This window comes from Penaeus chinensis, chromosome 13 (genome assembly GCF_019202785.1).
Source record: "Penaeus chinensis breed Huanghai No. 1 chromosome 13, ASM1920278v2, whole genome shotgun sequence".
NCBI lineage: Eukaryota > Metazoa > Arthropoda > Malacostraca > Decapoda > Penaeidae > Penaeus > Penaeus chinensis.
Genome location: NC_061831.1, coordinates 5,682,485 through 5,699,984, shown reverse-complemented (window position 1 = coordinate 5,699,984; position 17,500 = coordinate 5,682,485). Strand labels below are relative to the sequence as shown.

The 17,500-nt window shown below is 37.4% G+C and overlaps 2 protein-coding genes across 4 annotated transcripts in view; both read right to left on the bottom strand.

Moving 5' to 3' along the window:
- LOC125031910 overlaps positions 1-1,405 on the bottom strand; it is a 6,424-nt gene extending 5,019 nt beyond the window's left edge. The window contains exon 1 of one of the 2 annotated variants that reach the window (XM_047622916.1): positions 1,363-1,405. In XM_047622916.1, the coding sequence (XP_047478872.1) occupies positions 1,363-1,375 (13 nt within the window). In that variant the 5' untranslated portion in view covers positions 1,376-1,405. The remainder of the gene's footprint in view (positions 1-1,362) is intronic. The other variant, XM_047622917.1, reaches the window with a different exon arrangement.
- A 4,849-nt stretch (positions 1,406-6,254) lies between these two features.
- The window catches only part of LOC125031786, a 16,021-nt gene continuing 4,775 nt past the window's right edge, over positions 6,255-17,500 (bottom strand). Inside the window, exons 2-4 of one of the 2 annotated variants that reach the window (XM_047622731.1) lie at positions 9,462-9,648; positions 8,974-9,118; positions 6,255-8,642 (exon numbers count right to left, since the gene is read on the bottom strand). In XM_047622731.1, coding sequence (XP_047478687.1) covers positions 8,980-9,118; positions 9,462-9,648 — 326 coding nt within the window. In that variant the 3' untranslated portion in view covers positions 6,255-8,642; positions 8,974-8,979. Of the gene's footprint in view, positions 8,643-8,973; positions 9,119-9,461; positions 9,923-17,500 lie in introns of those variants that run through there. The other variant, XM_047622730.1, reaches the window with a different exon arrangement.

Sequence of the window (17,500 nt, the reverse complement as noted above, 5' to 3'; positions counted from 1 at the left end):
AGAGAGAGAGAGAGAGAGAGAGAGAGAGAGAGAGAGAGAGTGAGAGAGAGAGAGAGAGTGAGAGAGAGAGAGAGAGAGAGAGAGAGAGAGAGAGAGAGAGAGAGAGAGAGAGAGAGAGAGAGAGAGAGAGAGAGAGAGAGAGAGAGAGAGAGAGAGAGGGAGAGAGAGAGAGGGAGAGAGGAGAGAGGAGAGAGAGAGAGAGAGAGAGAGAGAAGAGAGAGAGAGAGAGAGAGAGAGAGAGAGAGAGAGAGAGAGAGAGAGAGAAAAGACAGAGAGAGAAGTTATGATAAAAAGACAGGTGATGAAAGGATGATGCAGCAAATTGGATAAAAGTGATAATGATAAGCAGTATAATGACGAAAATAAGATAATAAAATAATAAAGCAAGGAAACACTAAAAAGTAAATTAGACATAGCTAAAAAAAAGACATCGAAAAAAATCGAATAGTGTGCCATTCAATCCGTGATTACCATTTTCTATCTAGCCCCCAAACTCTACGGGGCACTAAACCCATCCTTCAACTTTTGCATGAAGGGATTATATTTTTTTGTCAAGTGGATATACTAATGTTACTTTCCTAATTTGTAGTGTAATATTGTAATATACCATAGTGACCATACTTCAAATGTACCAAAGCTTACACGCGTATAGTTAGCCAGTGTAGTTAGTAAATATAGACTAAACATCTATATATTTATGAATTAGAATTATACTTATAGGTTACATTCTGTCCGTGTATTTTATGACTACCTATAATTAGTCGAGAAGGCGGAAACGAAACAGAAGTATAGTATAATATCTATATTTTTGATATTCAAAAAAATTGCTGTAAGGAATCTAACTGCAAAGATCATGAAGTGATCATATTATAAACTTTTACTGAAGACTTAATTTCTTTTTATGTTTAGAGTAAATATAAAAGACTCGATGCTTAATATCTTTCACTTTTCACTTCTTATTTATCCATTTATCCAATTAATGAGATCCAGTTAATACTGTTTATTGCATTATGTTACAGTTGTAATATTACGTTTATTATAACCAGAGGGAATCTGTCTTATCCTGTGTTCTAGTCATTATTTTAACGCTGCGCGAAAAAGAAAAGGAAATATCGTTTTTTAAAATTTTGTTTACATATTTTTAGTGGGGGAGTGGGAGATAAGTAACTACTATTTTTTTTTATCTAAGAGTTTATGTGGAGTTATTTACTTTATTTATGTTTAGCTTATATTTTATTCTGATGCTCTGAACTAGATTTATATTTCAAATTACACACACTAACACACACATATTTCCCTAAGCTTTTACTTAGTCTTCCTATGTCTATAAAACGTGATCACATAAGCAGAAAACAGACTCACCAGAAAGGGTCATTGTTGCGTGGAATGGGATACGATGTACGGTGTAACACAGATGAGATGTACGGAATGAGTGTACTACAGTATACTACGTAAGCCTTTTATATGTACAGCCTTTAGTTTCTATCCTGCGTTGCACTTTCGAGTTTCTGTTTTTCGTACTCTTTCAGAATGTTTCGTCTCAGAGGGGGAGGGGCCGAGGTGGATTGTGGGCGGAGTATGGGAGGGGCTTCGTGACGTCATTGCTTTGGATGTCGGGTAGTGGAGATACGGACAAACAAACAAATAAGATAAAATTAACACGACTGGAAACACGAGATACTTGATATCTATTATGTCTGTCAGTTTTCCAGAAAGTATGTAGGAAATTACATCACTTTCTCTGTACCAATAACTTTCGTGTCAGGACGAGTTTTCTGTTTCAATTTCTCTCCCTTCTTGAGTGTATGAACATATTTATTGCAACCTAATGAAAATACCTTTGAGAGCGAAAATGATTTTTAAAAATATTGAACATTTATCTTTTCACCTCTCTCATTCCTTCTTTCAGTCCCTTCATTTTTTCTTTCTTTTTGATAAGGGGATATGCTTAATGTTAACGAAATTAAGATGTGGATGGTTTTCATTAAAATAACCAAACGCAAATTTAACTGTGCTACATTCGTTTGGAAATAATCACAGATGTTTATGTTCACTGGGATAGTGACAATCATAAATGAAAATTATATTTATTACAATCTAAAACACATTAATGATCGAAATATTAAAGCATCAATTATCTTCTGAATACATAATATGTGTCACGCTCTGACCAGCTGGTCTTTGACCTGTTTGTCCATTTGCTCATTTACATATCTATTTACCCCGTCCAAACTATATGTCTTCGCTCTCTTCCTCGCCCCCCCCCCCCCTCTCTCTCTCTAATTAAATTTTCTCTCTCTTTCTCTCTCCCTTTCTCCCTTTCTCTCTCTCTCTCTCTCTCTCTCTCTCTCTCTCTATATATATATATATATATATATAGATAGATAGATAGATATATGATAAACTTTTCAAAATACTTAACAATGTTATCTCATCATTTGGAAGTAAAATAAAAAAAAATTAAGGATATTGTACTCTTCATAAACTGTGTGGTTTGAAGACTCATTTACCTTAAATTAGAGGCGTTGTGCGTAGTTCTGCTTCTATGTATGAGACAGCCATAATCCAAAACTATATATATATATATATTGTATGTATGCGGGTGTGTATAAAGCCTTTAGGCGAATAAACAAGCAACGGTACGAGGAAAATAGTGTCGTTTTCAGAAACCATGAATTATCTAAAAAAATTACACTTAACTCGTGTTGGGTTCTGTCGAAGCATTCTAACGAATAAATCTATCATGCATTTAATATCCACCTGGTTTGATGTCTGTACAATCCGCCTTATTACGTGTGTTGATATATATAACTAAATATATATATATATATATATATATATATATATATATATATATATATATATATATATATACGTATACACACACACACACACACACACACACACACACACACACACACACACACACACACACACACACACACACACACATATATATAAAGCGAATTTCTACGTAAAAAAATATACGTAAATATAATGGTTAGTACAGGCATAGTAGGTAAACAGCAGTCGCGTTACGGTGCTAGAGGGAACGCTTCACAAATTTCCCTTTTATTGCATTTCTACGCATCCTTTGGGAAGTAACACAGGAGTCCTTCGAGTGAGCTTTCATGGCTTGTTGAGCGTCATGCATCGTTTGCTTCATAGAGTTGATGGGAAAAGAGAGAGAAAAAAAAGGAAAATACCAGACGCTCTACTTTTCTTGCTTGGATCGGTTAGTTTCCATTTCTCGACGTTTGGGTTGAAACCACTGTGGTTGTTGTTGGTAGTTAATGTGCTCTTGCCTTTCTAAATTATCTTTTTTTTTATGTATATTTCATTATTGCATTATTTGTCGTGGTTATTTATTCATGACTTACTTTGACATATTACACATAATCCTCCTCACTCTAGATAAAAAATAAATGAATGAATATGATTTTATATATATAATAAACACACACACACACACACACACACAGATATATACACACATATATGCACGAACACACATAGTGTGTTTGTGTGTGTGATAAAATACCCAATATATTTATCACACATTACATGTTGAAATTATACATGTATCCTAATTTCTCTATGTATCTATTGTTATACACATTACTTATATATATATATATATATATATATATATATGATTCAACACGCATGCACACAATTATGTGCTTCTTTGTACAATGCAAGAAATCTAATTATTATAATGTAAGTATGATGCAAACATCTTGACAAATTCTCTGAGACGAATTAGGCACATGCTTGAGCTTTCCATATCTTCATTACCTGTGAAGTCGTGATGAAGTTAAATTGAAATTTTCAAAGTAGTCGCAATGAATGATATAGCTCTTTTATTTGATGTTGTAAAGTCCATTACTGTGGGCAAGTCGTGCCGTCTTTGTAGTTCAAATAGAGTCGTTTACGTTGCCACCACAAGTAGGCTTCTTTTTTTTTCTTTTTTTTTTTCGGTACTGTTGTTGTAACGGCTATTTTAGGCTAATCTCTAAAGGGATTCTGCTAAGACTACCGTGTAATTTTTTATGAAGGTTGCTTGTGATGCTACTACAAGCTAGTTTGTAAAAGCTATCGTAGGGTATATATAAAGTCATTCCATGATCTCTGATGTGAATCATTTATTGTTATGTTTGATATATATAACTCCTTTGTGTGGTTACGGTATGTTTCATGGTAAGCCCTGTTTATGACTTCAGATGATTCTCGAATATCATATACAACACTTATATATATGAGTCATGTATATAGTTTATTACATGTGATTAATTGTGTTGTCACATTACATGTATTGTGTGGGTGTGTATTTATATGTAATTGCAGGGGTGAACCGTAATTAGGTTTCCAATTTCGCGTTAAATCTTTTTAGATTTGATGTGACGCGGTTTTTATTTTTTCGTTTTTTTTATGTGTACGAGACTAGACTTTTATCATTTACGATATCTTCATTAGATTAGAAGGGTATATGTAATATTTAGTTATGAAATACCCCATGATACTTGGCGTGTAATTTAATTTATCTTTGTAACTGTACTATCTTGAACGTACCAGTTTAATGTTATACGGCAATTTCCTCTACTGAGTTGGATTGTATTCTTGATTGATCATTGTGGTTATTTAGTCTTAAATGTTGTCTTGTGGTCATGAATTTCATATATCGTTTAGTAACTATCAGTTAATGAAAATATATGAAGTATAACATGCAAAATATGTCTTATCAAAATTATGCAATACTGAAATTATTGCCTTTACTCATTCTTATTTCTTTCTACATTTGTTCTTTAATTAAGGGGTTCTTCAACTTTTGTGGCTGTAACCCACTCCCCCAGCAACAAAGATTTTCTGAAAATATATAAAACATTTTTCTTGTTTCCGTATAACTACATGAAACTTTAAAACAAATTGTTCTGAAGTGAAAACATACCTTACAAGCTAACTCTTATCAATAAAACAAGAAAGTGTGGAGTACTGCCCTGTGAACTTTCCAACACATTAATGACCTTTATTTTTTTAAACAAGCTTTTCCTGTAGCCCTGTGTAAGTCTTCGAATGCGCGCACAAAGAGAGCTACCAGCGTCGATGGTGAATTAAACCAATTATAAACAAGTAATAGCCGTTTGAAGAAGAAACGAACAAATGCGTGTCGGAATAGGCAGTCTACTCTCTAACCCGCTTTCCTGACTCCCCTGATCATTTCTGATTGCTCAGAGTAAGTGGATAGACGTGAGGGCAAGAATGAGGTTGTAATCCTGTATCACTAGAGCATCTAATACCGACTTTACGCTTATCAATTTCCCCACCTCCTCTGTCTCTCTCTTTCTCTTTTTCTTTTTTTTTTTTTTTTCGTGTGTGTTTTTGTTTTTCTCTGTATCCTTCTCTGCCTTCCTGTATCATTCCCTCCAGTTTCAATTAACAGCTGGTTATACCGTTTATTCAATGCTATCAGTATTCAAATATAACAAATAGAATCAGCACTATCTTTTCCATAACCAGATTTCGAGATTCCATTGCTGGCATATAGAATATTACCACTCACTTTTTGTTTGTGTTAGTATAGTTTATAGTTTGTATAGTGCCTTTGTCTCATCACGCAGAGTCCAAGCATATTCTTCGCATCCTACGTATACACTAGCGCGTCTTTGGTTATATATAAATGTTGAAGAATACTATTAAGAAATACGTATTTCTCTAAGAAGTAGTGAAAACGTGAATAAGACAGCTGAATTTTTTAAAATGATTGTGTACAGATCGTTTATGAGCACGGGGACAGACTCTAGCATGAAACCGAACATGATCATAATTGACTCCTGTACACAAACATGTCTGATAATGTGATAATATGAGTATGCCTGTCATACAAGTAGATTTCATATAAATTCATGTTTAAAGACGAAAAATAGTAAACAGTAAGTGAGTCGGTTTTAGATGAGATAAATTGTAATTCCAGCTTGTAAACTGCATTTTGGTTGGGAGGAGGGAGTAAACAATTGTAAAAAAAAGTATAGAATTGAATTTTATAACTTAACATAGCAGGAAATATAAATTACGTGTTTCGATTAAATCTTTATCAGAATTCCACTGCATTTAACCGAATCGCGTCAGTCACACTGCATTTCATGCTGTATGATATTTATTAAATTTTTGTGTCGTTAGTATTTGTGTTTCTCTTATTATTTTATTTTTTTTTTACAATATATACACAGAAGATTAAAGGGTAAAATGAAATACAGTTCCGAGTGCAAATCATAAATATTTTCATAAATAAAGTTCATAAATACATTAACAAACAACAAATAACAACGAAATGGCACAGAGACGTAAACAGTAGAACAAGTAATTAAATAAACTTCACAAGTACAACAACAACAGGGTAGATAAGGGCGATAACAAACGGACGGAATGTACAAAGATAAAACAAATATGGAAATAATCCCTGAACTCAAAATACGTCACAGACACACACATAAACACACACGCACACACACACAAGTTGTGGTTAAAATTGTCATTTGAAATCTTTATCCAATACCTTTTTTTTCTTCTTCTTTTTTTTTTTTCTTTTCCTTTCCTTTCTTTTTTGTGTGAGTCAAGGAAGTGAGTCGGCAAACCAGTAGTTTAATGTCGTCGGTTAATGAGTCAACTGCTGTATGAGTCAGTCGTGTAAGTCGTGAGTCGTTCATTCCATCGTTTGGTTTACCTGTCGTCTTGTTAAAGATAATTTGAATGGTCTAAAGTGTGGTTGTTTAAGTCGCGTGTAGTTTAAATCGTTAAGTCAAAGTTAAGTCTTAGGAGTCTTTAAGAGTTGTTCCTCTGAGTCAGATTTAAATCGTTGGAGTCGTCAAGTCGTTTTTCTGAGTTCCAGTTCAAATTTTAATGATAAGAGGCGTTGCAAATCGTTCCTCTGAGTTGTGAGTCAGTCCTTTTGGTCCGCGAGTGAGTTAGTCTACGTAAAAGTCGTCATTAGGCTTGTAGACGGTAATAAGGTCAGTTGATTCAGTTACAAGTCGACCATGCGTAAACAGCGTCAGGTCGCCCAAAGGTGTAAAACAAAAGTCAGTCGTTTTATTGTACAAAGTCGGTCGTTTAAGAGTTGATCGTCGAAGTCGTATATTGAGTCATGGGTATATTTCTTTAAGTCTTTGTTCTTGATTATTTGCTTTCAAGTGGACGTCAAAGTTAACCTATATATATATATATATATATATATATATATATATCATTAGCAAGATACGATGAGTTACCGTCATTCTGTTTAGGGTCACTTAGTCTGGTGTAATTATCATTGTTTTTGAAAGCTGAAGTAAATTGGAAATAAGTTTTTCTGTCCATTAAAGCATTTTTTTGTGCGTCCTCTTTTACTATTAATGCAAGGAAAGTCATACACAGTCATGAATCGAGCAGCACTTTCACAATAAAGTAATATCCGTGAGGGCGCCTTTGGATCTATTTATGTTCAGTTTATTCTTCAGTGGACAAAAAATGGAAAACTGGAGTGGTTGGATGGTATGCATAGAGTTTGAAATGAATAAGTTTAATTCAATTCAAAGGAAAGATAAATAAGATTGATTTAATTTACTATTGAACTTGAGGACTTATATTGAGTTATACTGAAGACCCGTCACTGATCATTAAAAAAAAAAAAAAAGTGAGAAAAAGTTCAAGGGAAGTAAGTTCACTTTGCCGAACACTCAGTTAAACTAAAAAAAAAAAAAAAAAAAAAAAACTTTACAATTCGGTAGTTGTAAACTTGTTTGTAAAAGCGTATGGACTTCCGTTATCCACGTCTTTATTGGTTTATTAACAACATATAAATCGCAAATCCATAAGTCGTTTAGAAACATATTGAGAATTTAAAAGCATTGGAAACTTTTGGTGGATAGAATTTTAGTAAAAGAAGGTAGGTCATTTTAGTATAGTGATTCATTCTCCGTAGACTTACGATAAAAAAAAATCGTTTTGTAATCCAAACTCGCATGATTTTCATGAATAATTTATAGTAAGATATTTTTTTTTTTTTTTTTTTTTTTTTTTGCTCATTCGCTTATTGCTTTAAAGTTTTTCCTATCTACCATCGTTACTGTAAAAAGGGCCTTCAGTATGTCGTATACTGATTGCAACAGAAGTCACTAGTAATCACGCAGTAATATGTCGTCTAAAATTATTTATTAAAGTCTCAAAGTCAGCAGGTAAACTGGTGTAATTGCTATATTTTTTGTCGTATTTCGTTATTTTAAAAATGTCATTATTGTCTTTTACGGTCGTGATAGTCATAAGCCATCGTCATTAATTCGTCAAGTCGTTCATTCATAGTCAGTCTCCCAATAGTTTCCGTCTCCTAAAGTCATCAGTGCATCATTGTCTAAGAGTCATGCGTTACGTCAGCAATATTAAGACAAACGTTTCCGTGAAGGTATAAACATTTCCACTAAAAATACTGCTGTTTCCGTCTGTCGTCTGAAAGGTCGTTTTTTCCACACTTCTTGTCCTGAAGGTCATCGTCGGATTCTTCGTCTTATGTAGGAGAGATGTTGTCGGCAAGTTCGCCGTCGTTGTGTCGTCATAGGTCTTGCCAGGTCAGAGAGTTCTACGTCACGTCTTCAAGGAAAATGCGTCAAGAACTGCAATAGAATATTCACCTTAATTTCTGCCATGGTAGACTAATAATATTTTTCTCATGATGATTTAAAGTAATAAAGGGATGATGAAAATACTGTTCATAAATATAATTCGTAAGAAAGAAAACACAGACAAAAGAGAGAGAAAGAGAGAGAGAGAGAGAGAGAGAGAGAGAGAGAGAGAGAGAGAGAGAGAGAGAGAGAGAGAGAGAGAGAGAGAGAGAGAGAGAGAGAGAGATAAAGAAAGAAAAAGAATACGACAACGCATAATGAATATAAAGAAGAAAAAGAAATTTAAAAAATATATAAAAAACACGAAAGACAAGGAACATACTTCTGCTCAGCGGCGGCGGCGTCTGGCGCCAGCTGGAACTGAGTGAGCAGGTCCAGTCCTTTTGATCGGGATGCTGTTCACTCCATTCTCAACAGCGGAGCCGATGCTGTTAAACATGCCGTCGAGTCTCACAGCATCCACGCCTCTGTTACATGAAAGAAAAGGGATGTCGTGTACTTGGTTTGTATTGGGTTGTCGACTCTCTTATCATGTGATTGTGATTTGTCGCTTATTTGTGTGTTTATTGTTGTTATTTACTGTTTTTCATGCTTGGTTATGATAAAAAAAGTTATGTTTAGATTATGTATATGTGTAATTACAAGAGATATACATACATAATTATTGCTAGATATGCATATATGCTGCAATGGATATGTTCAATATAAACCCATATCTTAATAGAGATATAAACATATACATGACATAGACAACACACACACACACACATAAGCATATATACATACACATAAACACCCATGTTAACCCACCTGACAATAGCGTCGGCGATGGATGTCGGGCCATTTCGGGCCATTTCCAGCAACAAGGAGATTAGGGCCCCGATAAGGACACCGATAGCCAGGAGCGTGAGCGAATAGTTGATCACTTGCAAGGATCCATCAGGAAGTGTGAGGTTATTGTTGAATAGGTCTATCTCACCGTTGGCGTTGGTAGAGTCTGAAAAGAACATACGAGAGCAGGGTCGTGTTATTTTAGGGGGGTTTCTGTAGGTTCTCTTGTAGTCAGTGGAAATAGTAGGAACAAGAGAAAAAAGTAAAATGAACATGAACGTAGTGGAGGACAATGGTGATGATGATTAGAAACGAAAGAGGGACGAGGGTAAGTAAATAAGGATAGGAGAAAATATTGGAATGTGTGCAGTTATGGTTTCATATTATTTTTGGAAAGCTTTTAGATGTTTCTCGTTGTTTGTGAATGCTAAAACAAATATACAAAAGATAAAGGTATGTTCATGTCATAATGACCGAAAAGAAGCGAGATAATAGCAGATCAGTCATGAAACGACAGATACCCAAGGTACAGTGGATGACCGGGTGACTTAATTACTGAACATGCAGTGCTTGTTCTTATACATATAGATTTTAATGTTGTTGAAACGTCAGACTGAACGGCAAAGAACGTGCAACTCTTCTGTTATTTCTACCAAGTGATCTCTGACTTTTGTAGACATAAGGAACAGGTTTAATCGAACTTCACACAAACTTGATTCCTCCTCCTCCGATGCTTTCCTCAAGTTCTCTTTCTTCGTCTGTGCCTCCTCGATCTCTCTCTCTTCTTCAAGGTAACGTCGCTCTCGAGGCCAAAGGAGTATTAAGAAGGAGATCCAAGAAGGACAGGTACGTGCAGTTGGGGCAAAAGATCAACGGTACAAGGAGCACGTAACCGGTTATCTTGTTGGGTTACCTGGTTTTGTGCGTTTCGTTGGTCGTTTCCTCAACGGTACGTAAAGAGTTTAAAATAGAACACGAACACGCATTGAGAGAGAGATGAAATAAACCGTAAACTGATTGTTTTTTCTTCTTTTTATTGGGTTTGAATGAGGTTTTGGGATTAGTGTTTAGGGTCAAGGGAATCTGTCGGAGTACATGTTGAGGATTCGAAAGAGGTCCTGAGTTTGTGGGATAAGTATTGTGAGTTTTTGGCTTTGTTAAGGTATGAGGATAATTGGATATGAGGATATCGGAAAGCAGGTTTTGGAAATGAAGAGTCTCTTGAATTAATGTGATTGCAAACAGAGGTTATTAAGTACTTCTGTATGATGAACCATGTTTTCGTTTTCTAAAAACAATTAATTCATTTCAGTTATCATGTTAATAGAACTGAATGGGACAGTACTTGTAGACTGTAAGGATAACCGGTTAAAAAGAGATATTATTGTGAGAACTGAGTTATAAAATTTTCTCACGGTTCTTATAAAATCTGTCTTCCATGAAAATCAATTTTCTTTCTCATTCCCGTTAGATTAATTCATGTTATTTGATCCGGTAGGGGAAATTTAAATAAAAAAACGAATACGAAACATTTGTCACTCATATGGAAAGCAGACAGTACATTATCCTAAGAAAGATGCATGTAATAGGTAGCTGTTTGGCATTAGCTGTTTGGTAGATTTTTGCATAAAAATGATAAAGCACACTTTTGACAAATTACAGAATTTCTTTTCAAAAGACTGAGGATTAAGATATTACTAGAATTAATGCATTGGGATGGACATGATCAAGATTATTGTCGATTTAGGACTATGATCAATAAGGATTGAGATACAGAATTATGAGGATGGCTATTTTTTTTTTTTTTTTTTTTATAAGGATATTGTTATAGATTTTATTTTGGTGTTCATGAAATAGAATGTGTATAATTAGTTAAAGTTGTCTGGTGGTTGATTAGACTTGATGTGATCACAGCTACAGGAATAAGGGTTTGGGATTAATGTGTAAAGAAATACACAATCAGGATTAATATGGCGTGGGGTTCTGGGTATAGATGAAGAAACAGAATCAAGAAGCTGTTGGATTAGGAATAGCGTGGACTGAGGAATAGGATTCCTTGATTAGGATTCGATTCGAGGCTTTCGGGATTAGGGTTAATGCGGGCAGAATCGTAGGATGAGAAGGACCATGGATGGAGGTACATGATTAGGATAATTGAGGAAGGGTTATGGTTCGAGATTAGGGATTACAATCAAAATCAATGAAGGATTTATGTTTATAATGTCTGTGGTGATACAATGGTTTGGATTATTAAATCAGAAGATTAGGATAATCAGAATTTGGATAAATTACAGAAAAAGGATTCATATATCGTGTTTCAGACAGAAGAAGATGCTGTTCAGGGTAACGGTAAATCCTAATTTCAGGATCAGGATAAATGAAAGTGGGATTGTAGGATAAGGATTAAGCTGGATGTAGGTTTTGGAAGGGGATCAGTTTTGGATGTTGGATAAGGATTAGGATTATGATAATGAAGACTGGGAAGAAGGTTCATGATTAGGATAAATGTGGTTGGAGGTTTAGGATAAAAGTTATGAGGGGGTTATGATCTAAGTTCTTGGATATTCATGGTTATGGATATATAAGTTTAGGATTAGGATTAGGGAGGTTGTAGGCACAAAGCTAAGGATGAGGTGGAGGTTCAGGATTAGGATGGGGGTTGTAGGTACAGGGATAAAGATAAGGTTTAGGGTTAAGGAAGTTTTAGGTTGTGATAGGGATGAGATTAATGTTCAGGATTAGGATAAGGGAGGTTGTAGGGCCAAGGATAAAGCTGACGTAGGGATTCAGGATTAGGGGTTGTATGCACAATGATAAGGTTCAGGACTAGGATTAGGGAAGTAGCAGGCACAGGGAAAAGGATGAGGCGGAGGGTTCAGGATTAGGATTAGGGAGTTGTAGACAGAGGGATAAGGATGAAGGGGGTTGTGGGCAGAGGGATAAGGATAAGGTAGAGGTTCAGGATTAGGATTATTGGGTTATAGGCAGAGGGATAAGGATAAGGGCGTTGTAGGCAGAGGATAAGGATGAGGTGGAGTTTCAGGGTTAGGATAAGGGAGTTGAAGGATCAGGGATAAAGATGAGACGGATTAGGGTGTTGTAGGCACAAGGATAAGGATTAGGTGAAGGTTCAGGATTAGGATTAGGGGGTAGTAGATGCTGGGATAAGGATGATAAGGAGAATCAGAATTAGAATTAGAGAGGTTGTACAGGCAAGGATAAGGATGATGTGGAGGTTCAGCATTAGGATTAGGGAGGTTGTAGACTCAAGGATAAGGATGAGGTATAGGTTCAGGATTAGGGAGGTTGTAGGCACAGGGACAGGGATGCGGTGGAGGTTCAGGATTAGGATTAGGTCGTGGTACGCACAAGGATAAGGATGAGGTTCAGCATTAGGATCATGGTGTTGTATGCACAGGGATAAAGATGAGGTTCAGGATTAGGATTTGGGAAGTTGTTGGCACAAGGATAAGGATGAGGTGGAGGTTCAGAATTAGGATGGAGGGGGTAGTACTCACAAAGATAAGGATGAGGTTCAGGATGGTTAGGATTAGGAGGTTGTAGGTACAGGGATAAGGATGAAGATTAGGAATAGGGGTTGTAGGCACAGGGATATGTATGTGGAGGTTCAGGAATAAAAGTATGAGGTTGTTGGCCCGGGCATAAGGGTGAAGTGGGGATTCAGGATTAAGATAAGGGGTAAGGATTAGGTGGAGATTTAGGATTAGGTGGTTGCAGGAAATGGAATAAGGATGAGGTGGTTCAGGATTAGGGATTATCGCCTCAAGGATATGGATGATGTGGAGGTTCAGGATTAGGATAAGGAAGTTGAAGGCATAGGGATAAGGATGAAGTTGTTCGGGATTAGGATTAGGGGATGTAGGTACAAGGATGAGGATGCAGTGGAGATTCAGGATTAGGATTAAGGGAGTAGTAAGCACTGGTATAAGGATGAGGTGGATGTTCAAGCTTTGGATGGGGTGCAGGGATGAGGATGAGGTAGAGGTTCAAAATAGGAATTAGGCATGTTTTAGGTGCCAGGATAAAGATGAGGTGGAGGTTTAGGATTAGGATTAGCGGGTTGGAGGCACAAGGATAGGGATGAGGTGGCGATTCAAGGATAAGGATGAGTTGCTGGTTCAGGATTAGGATTAAGGGGTTGTAGGCACAAGGATAAGGATGAGGTGGAGGTTCGGAATTAAGATTAGGAGGATTGTAGGCACAGGGATAAGGGTGAGGTGATGGGTCAGGATTAGGATTAGGGCGACGGGATAAGGATGAGGTGGAGGTTCAGGATTAGGGTTAGGGAAGTTTTAGGCCCAGGGGAAGGAGGATGAGGTTTAGGATTAGGTTGGGGTTGCAGGCATGGGGATAAAGATGAGGTTCAGGGAAAAAGATAAGGGGGAGGATCAGGGTTAGGGGCTGAGGATGAGGAGGGTCAGGATTAGGATTAGGTACAAGGAGGTATAGGTTCAGGATTAGGATTAGAGGGTTGTAGGAACAAGGAAAAGCATGTGGTGGAGGTTCAGAATAGGGATTAGGGAGGTTGTAGGCGCAAGGGTAAGGATAAGGTGGAAGTTCAGGGTTTGGATTAGGGAGTAGTAGGCACAAGAATAAAAAATAGATGAAGGTTTCATTAGGATTAGGGGTTTTATGTACTGGGATAAGAATGAAGTGCAGGTTCAGGAATAGGATCAGGGTGGTTGTAGGCACAGGGATAAGGAGGCGGAGGTTCAGGATTAGGATTAGGGAAGTTGTAGGCTCAAGGATAAGGATGAGGTGGAGGTTCAGGATTAGGATTAGGGGGTTGTAGGTACAAGGATAAGGATGAGGTGGATATTCAGGATTCGGATTAGGGGTTGTAAGGACAAGGATAAGGATGAAGTTTAGGTTCAGGATTAGGATTAGGAGTGCTGTACACACAGGGATAAGGGTGAGGCTGTAGGCGCAGGGATAGGGATGGGGTAGAGAGTAAGGATTAGGATTAGGGGGTAGTAAGCACAGGAATAAGGATGAGGTGGAGGTCAGTGTAGGGGGGTTGTATTCGACAGGATAAGTATGAGGTGGAGGTTCAGGATTAAGATTAGGGAAGTTTTAGATACAGGAGAAGGAGGATGAGGTTCAGGATTAGGATTAAAGGGGCGGAGGATCAGGGTAAAGGGGCTGAGGATTAGGAACGTTGTAGGCATATGGATAAGGATGAGGTGGAGGATCAGGATTAGGATTAAGGGGTTGCAGGCACAGGGTGATGGGATTCAGGATTAAAATTAGGTACAGGGAGGTGGAGGTTCAGGATTAGGGGCATTGTAGGCAAAGCAATAAGGATGAGGATTAGGATTACGAAGGTTGTAGGAACAGGGATAAGGATGAGGTGGAAGTTCAGGATTAGGATTAGTATGGAGGTTAAAGGCCTATGGATAAGGGTTGAGACGGAGGTTCAGGGTTAGCATAAGGGTTTTGTAGACACAGGGATAATGATTAGTCTTAGATTGGGTGTAGTATGCACTGGGTGAAGGATGAGGTGGAGGTTGAGGATTAGGATTAGGAGTTGTAGCACGAGCATAAGGATGAGGTTGAGGTTTAGGATTAGAATTAGGGAATTGTAGGCACAGGGATAAGGATGAAATGGAGGTTTAGGATTAGGATTAGGCACAGGGATAAGGATAAGGTTCAGGTTTACAATAAGTTTACAATGAGTTATAGGCATGGGGATAAGGATAAGATTGAGAAAGAGAATTAGAGGGGTTGCAGGCACAAGGATAAGGACGACATGGAGGTTCAGGATTAGGATTAGGGGGTTGTAGGCACAGGGATAGGGATGATATGGAGGTTCAGGGATAGGATTAGGCTGTAGGCACAAGAATAAGGATGAGATGGAGGATCAGGATAGAGATAAGGGGGTTAAAGGTCCAAGGATAGGGATGAGGTTCAGGGTTAGGATTAGGATGGGGTTTGTAGGCACAGGGATAAGGGTAAGATGGAGGTGCCGAATTAGGATTAGCAGAGTTGAAGACACATGGATAAGGATGAAGTGGAGGATTAGGATTAGGATTGGGGTTGTAGGCACAGGGATAAGGATGACATGGAGGTCAGGACTAGGATTAAAGGGGTTGTAGGCTCAGGGATAAGGATGAGGTGGAGGTTTAGGATTAGGACTGATGAGGATGGAGGTATAGGATTAGCATTAAGACTGATGGAGATGGAGTTCAGGATTAGGATTAATGTGGGTGGGATATAGGAATATGATTGATATAGATGAAGGTTCGGAATTAGGAATGATGTGGACGGAGGTTTTGGGTAAAGATATACGTTGATGGAGGTACAGGATAAGGTTTGGGTTTGGATTCAAGTTCAGAATTAGGTTTGGATAGAATGGAGGCTCAGGATTAGGTTTAATTAGAATTTAGGCTTCAGGATTAGGATTGGATTGGATGGAGGTTCAGGATTAGGTTTGGATTGGATGGAGGTTCAGGATTAGGTTTGGATTGGATGGAGGTTCAGGATTAGGTTTGGATTGGATGGAGGTTCAGGATTAGGTTTAATTGGATGGAGGTTCAGGATTAGGTTTGGATTGGATGGAGGTTCAGGATTAGACTTTGATTGGATGGAGGTTTTGATTGGATGGAGGTTTAGGCTTAGGTTTTGATTGGATTGAGGTTGAGGATTAGGTATGGATTGGATGGAGGTTCAGGATTAGGTTTGGATTGGATGGAGGTTCAGGATTAGGTTTGGATTGGATGGAGGTTCAAGATTAGGTTTAATTGGAATTCAGGTTCAGGATTAGGATTGGATTGGATGGAGGTTCAGGATTAGGTTTTGATTGGAGTGAGGTTCAGGATTAGGTTTTGATTGGATGGAGGTTCAGGATTAGGTTTTGATTGGATGGAGGTTCAAGATTAGGTTTTGACTGGATTAAGGTTCAAGAATAGGTTTGGATTGGATGGAGGTTCAGGATTAGGTTGGATTGGATGGAGGTTCAGGATTAGGTATTGGATGGAGGTTCAGGATTAGGTTTTTGTTTGGATGGAGGTTCAGGATTAGGTTTTGATTGGATGGAGGTTCAGGATTAGGTTTGGATTGGATGGAGGTTCAGGAATGTTTAATTGGAATTCAGGTTCTGGATAATTTTTTGATTGGATGGAGATTCAGGATTGGGTTTAATTGTAATTCAGGTTTAGGAATAGGTTTTGATTGGATGGAGGTTCATGATTAGGTTTAATTGGAATTCAGGTTCAGGATTAGGTTTTGATTGGATGGAGGTCCAGGATTAGGAATAATGTAGCCAGGGTTGAGGTTTAGGATTAGGATTGATTTGGATTGAAGTACAGGATTAGGAATGGTGTGGATGGAGTTTAAAGGAATAGGATTTATGTTGATGGTGTTTCAGGTTTAGGATTTATGTGGATTGAGTATCAGGATGAGGATTCTGATTCATGTGGATTGAGTATCAGGATGAGGATTATGATTTATGTGAATTGAGTATCAGGATAGCGATTAGGATTTATATGGGTTAAGTAGCAGGATGAGGATTATGATTTATGCGGATTGAGTATCAGGATGAGGATTATGATTTATGTGGGTTGAGTATCAGGATGAGGATTAGGATTTATGTGGATTGAGGATTAGGATTTATGTGGATTGAATATCAGGATGAGGATTAGGGTTTATGTCGATTGAGTATTGGGATGAGGATTAGGATTTATATGCATTGAGTATCAGGATGAGGATTAGAATTTATGTGGATTGAGTATCAGGATGAGGATGAGGATTTATGTGGGTTGAGTAGCAGGATGAGGATTAGGATTTATGTGGATTGAGAATTAAGATTTATGAGGATTGAGTACCGGGATGAGAATTAGGATTCATGTGGATTGAGTATCAGGATGAGGATTAGGATTTATGCAGATTGAGGATTAGGCTTTATGAGGATTGAGTATCAGGATGAGGATTAGGATATATGTTGATTGAGTATCAGGATGAGGATTAGGATTTATGTGGATTGAGTATCAGGATGAGGA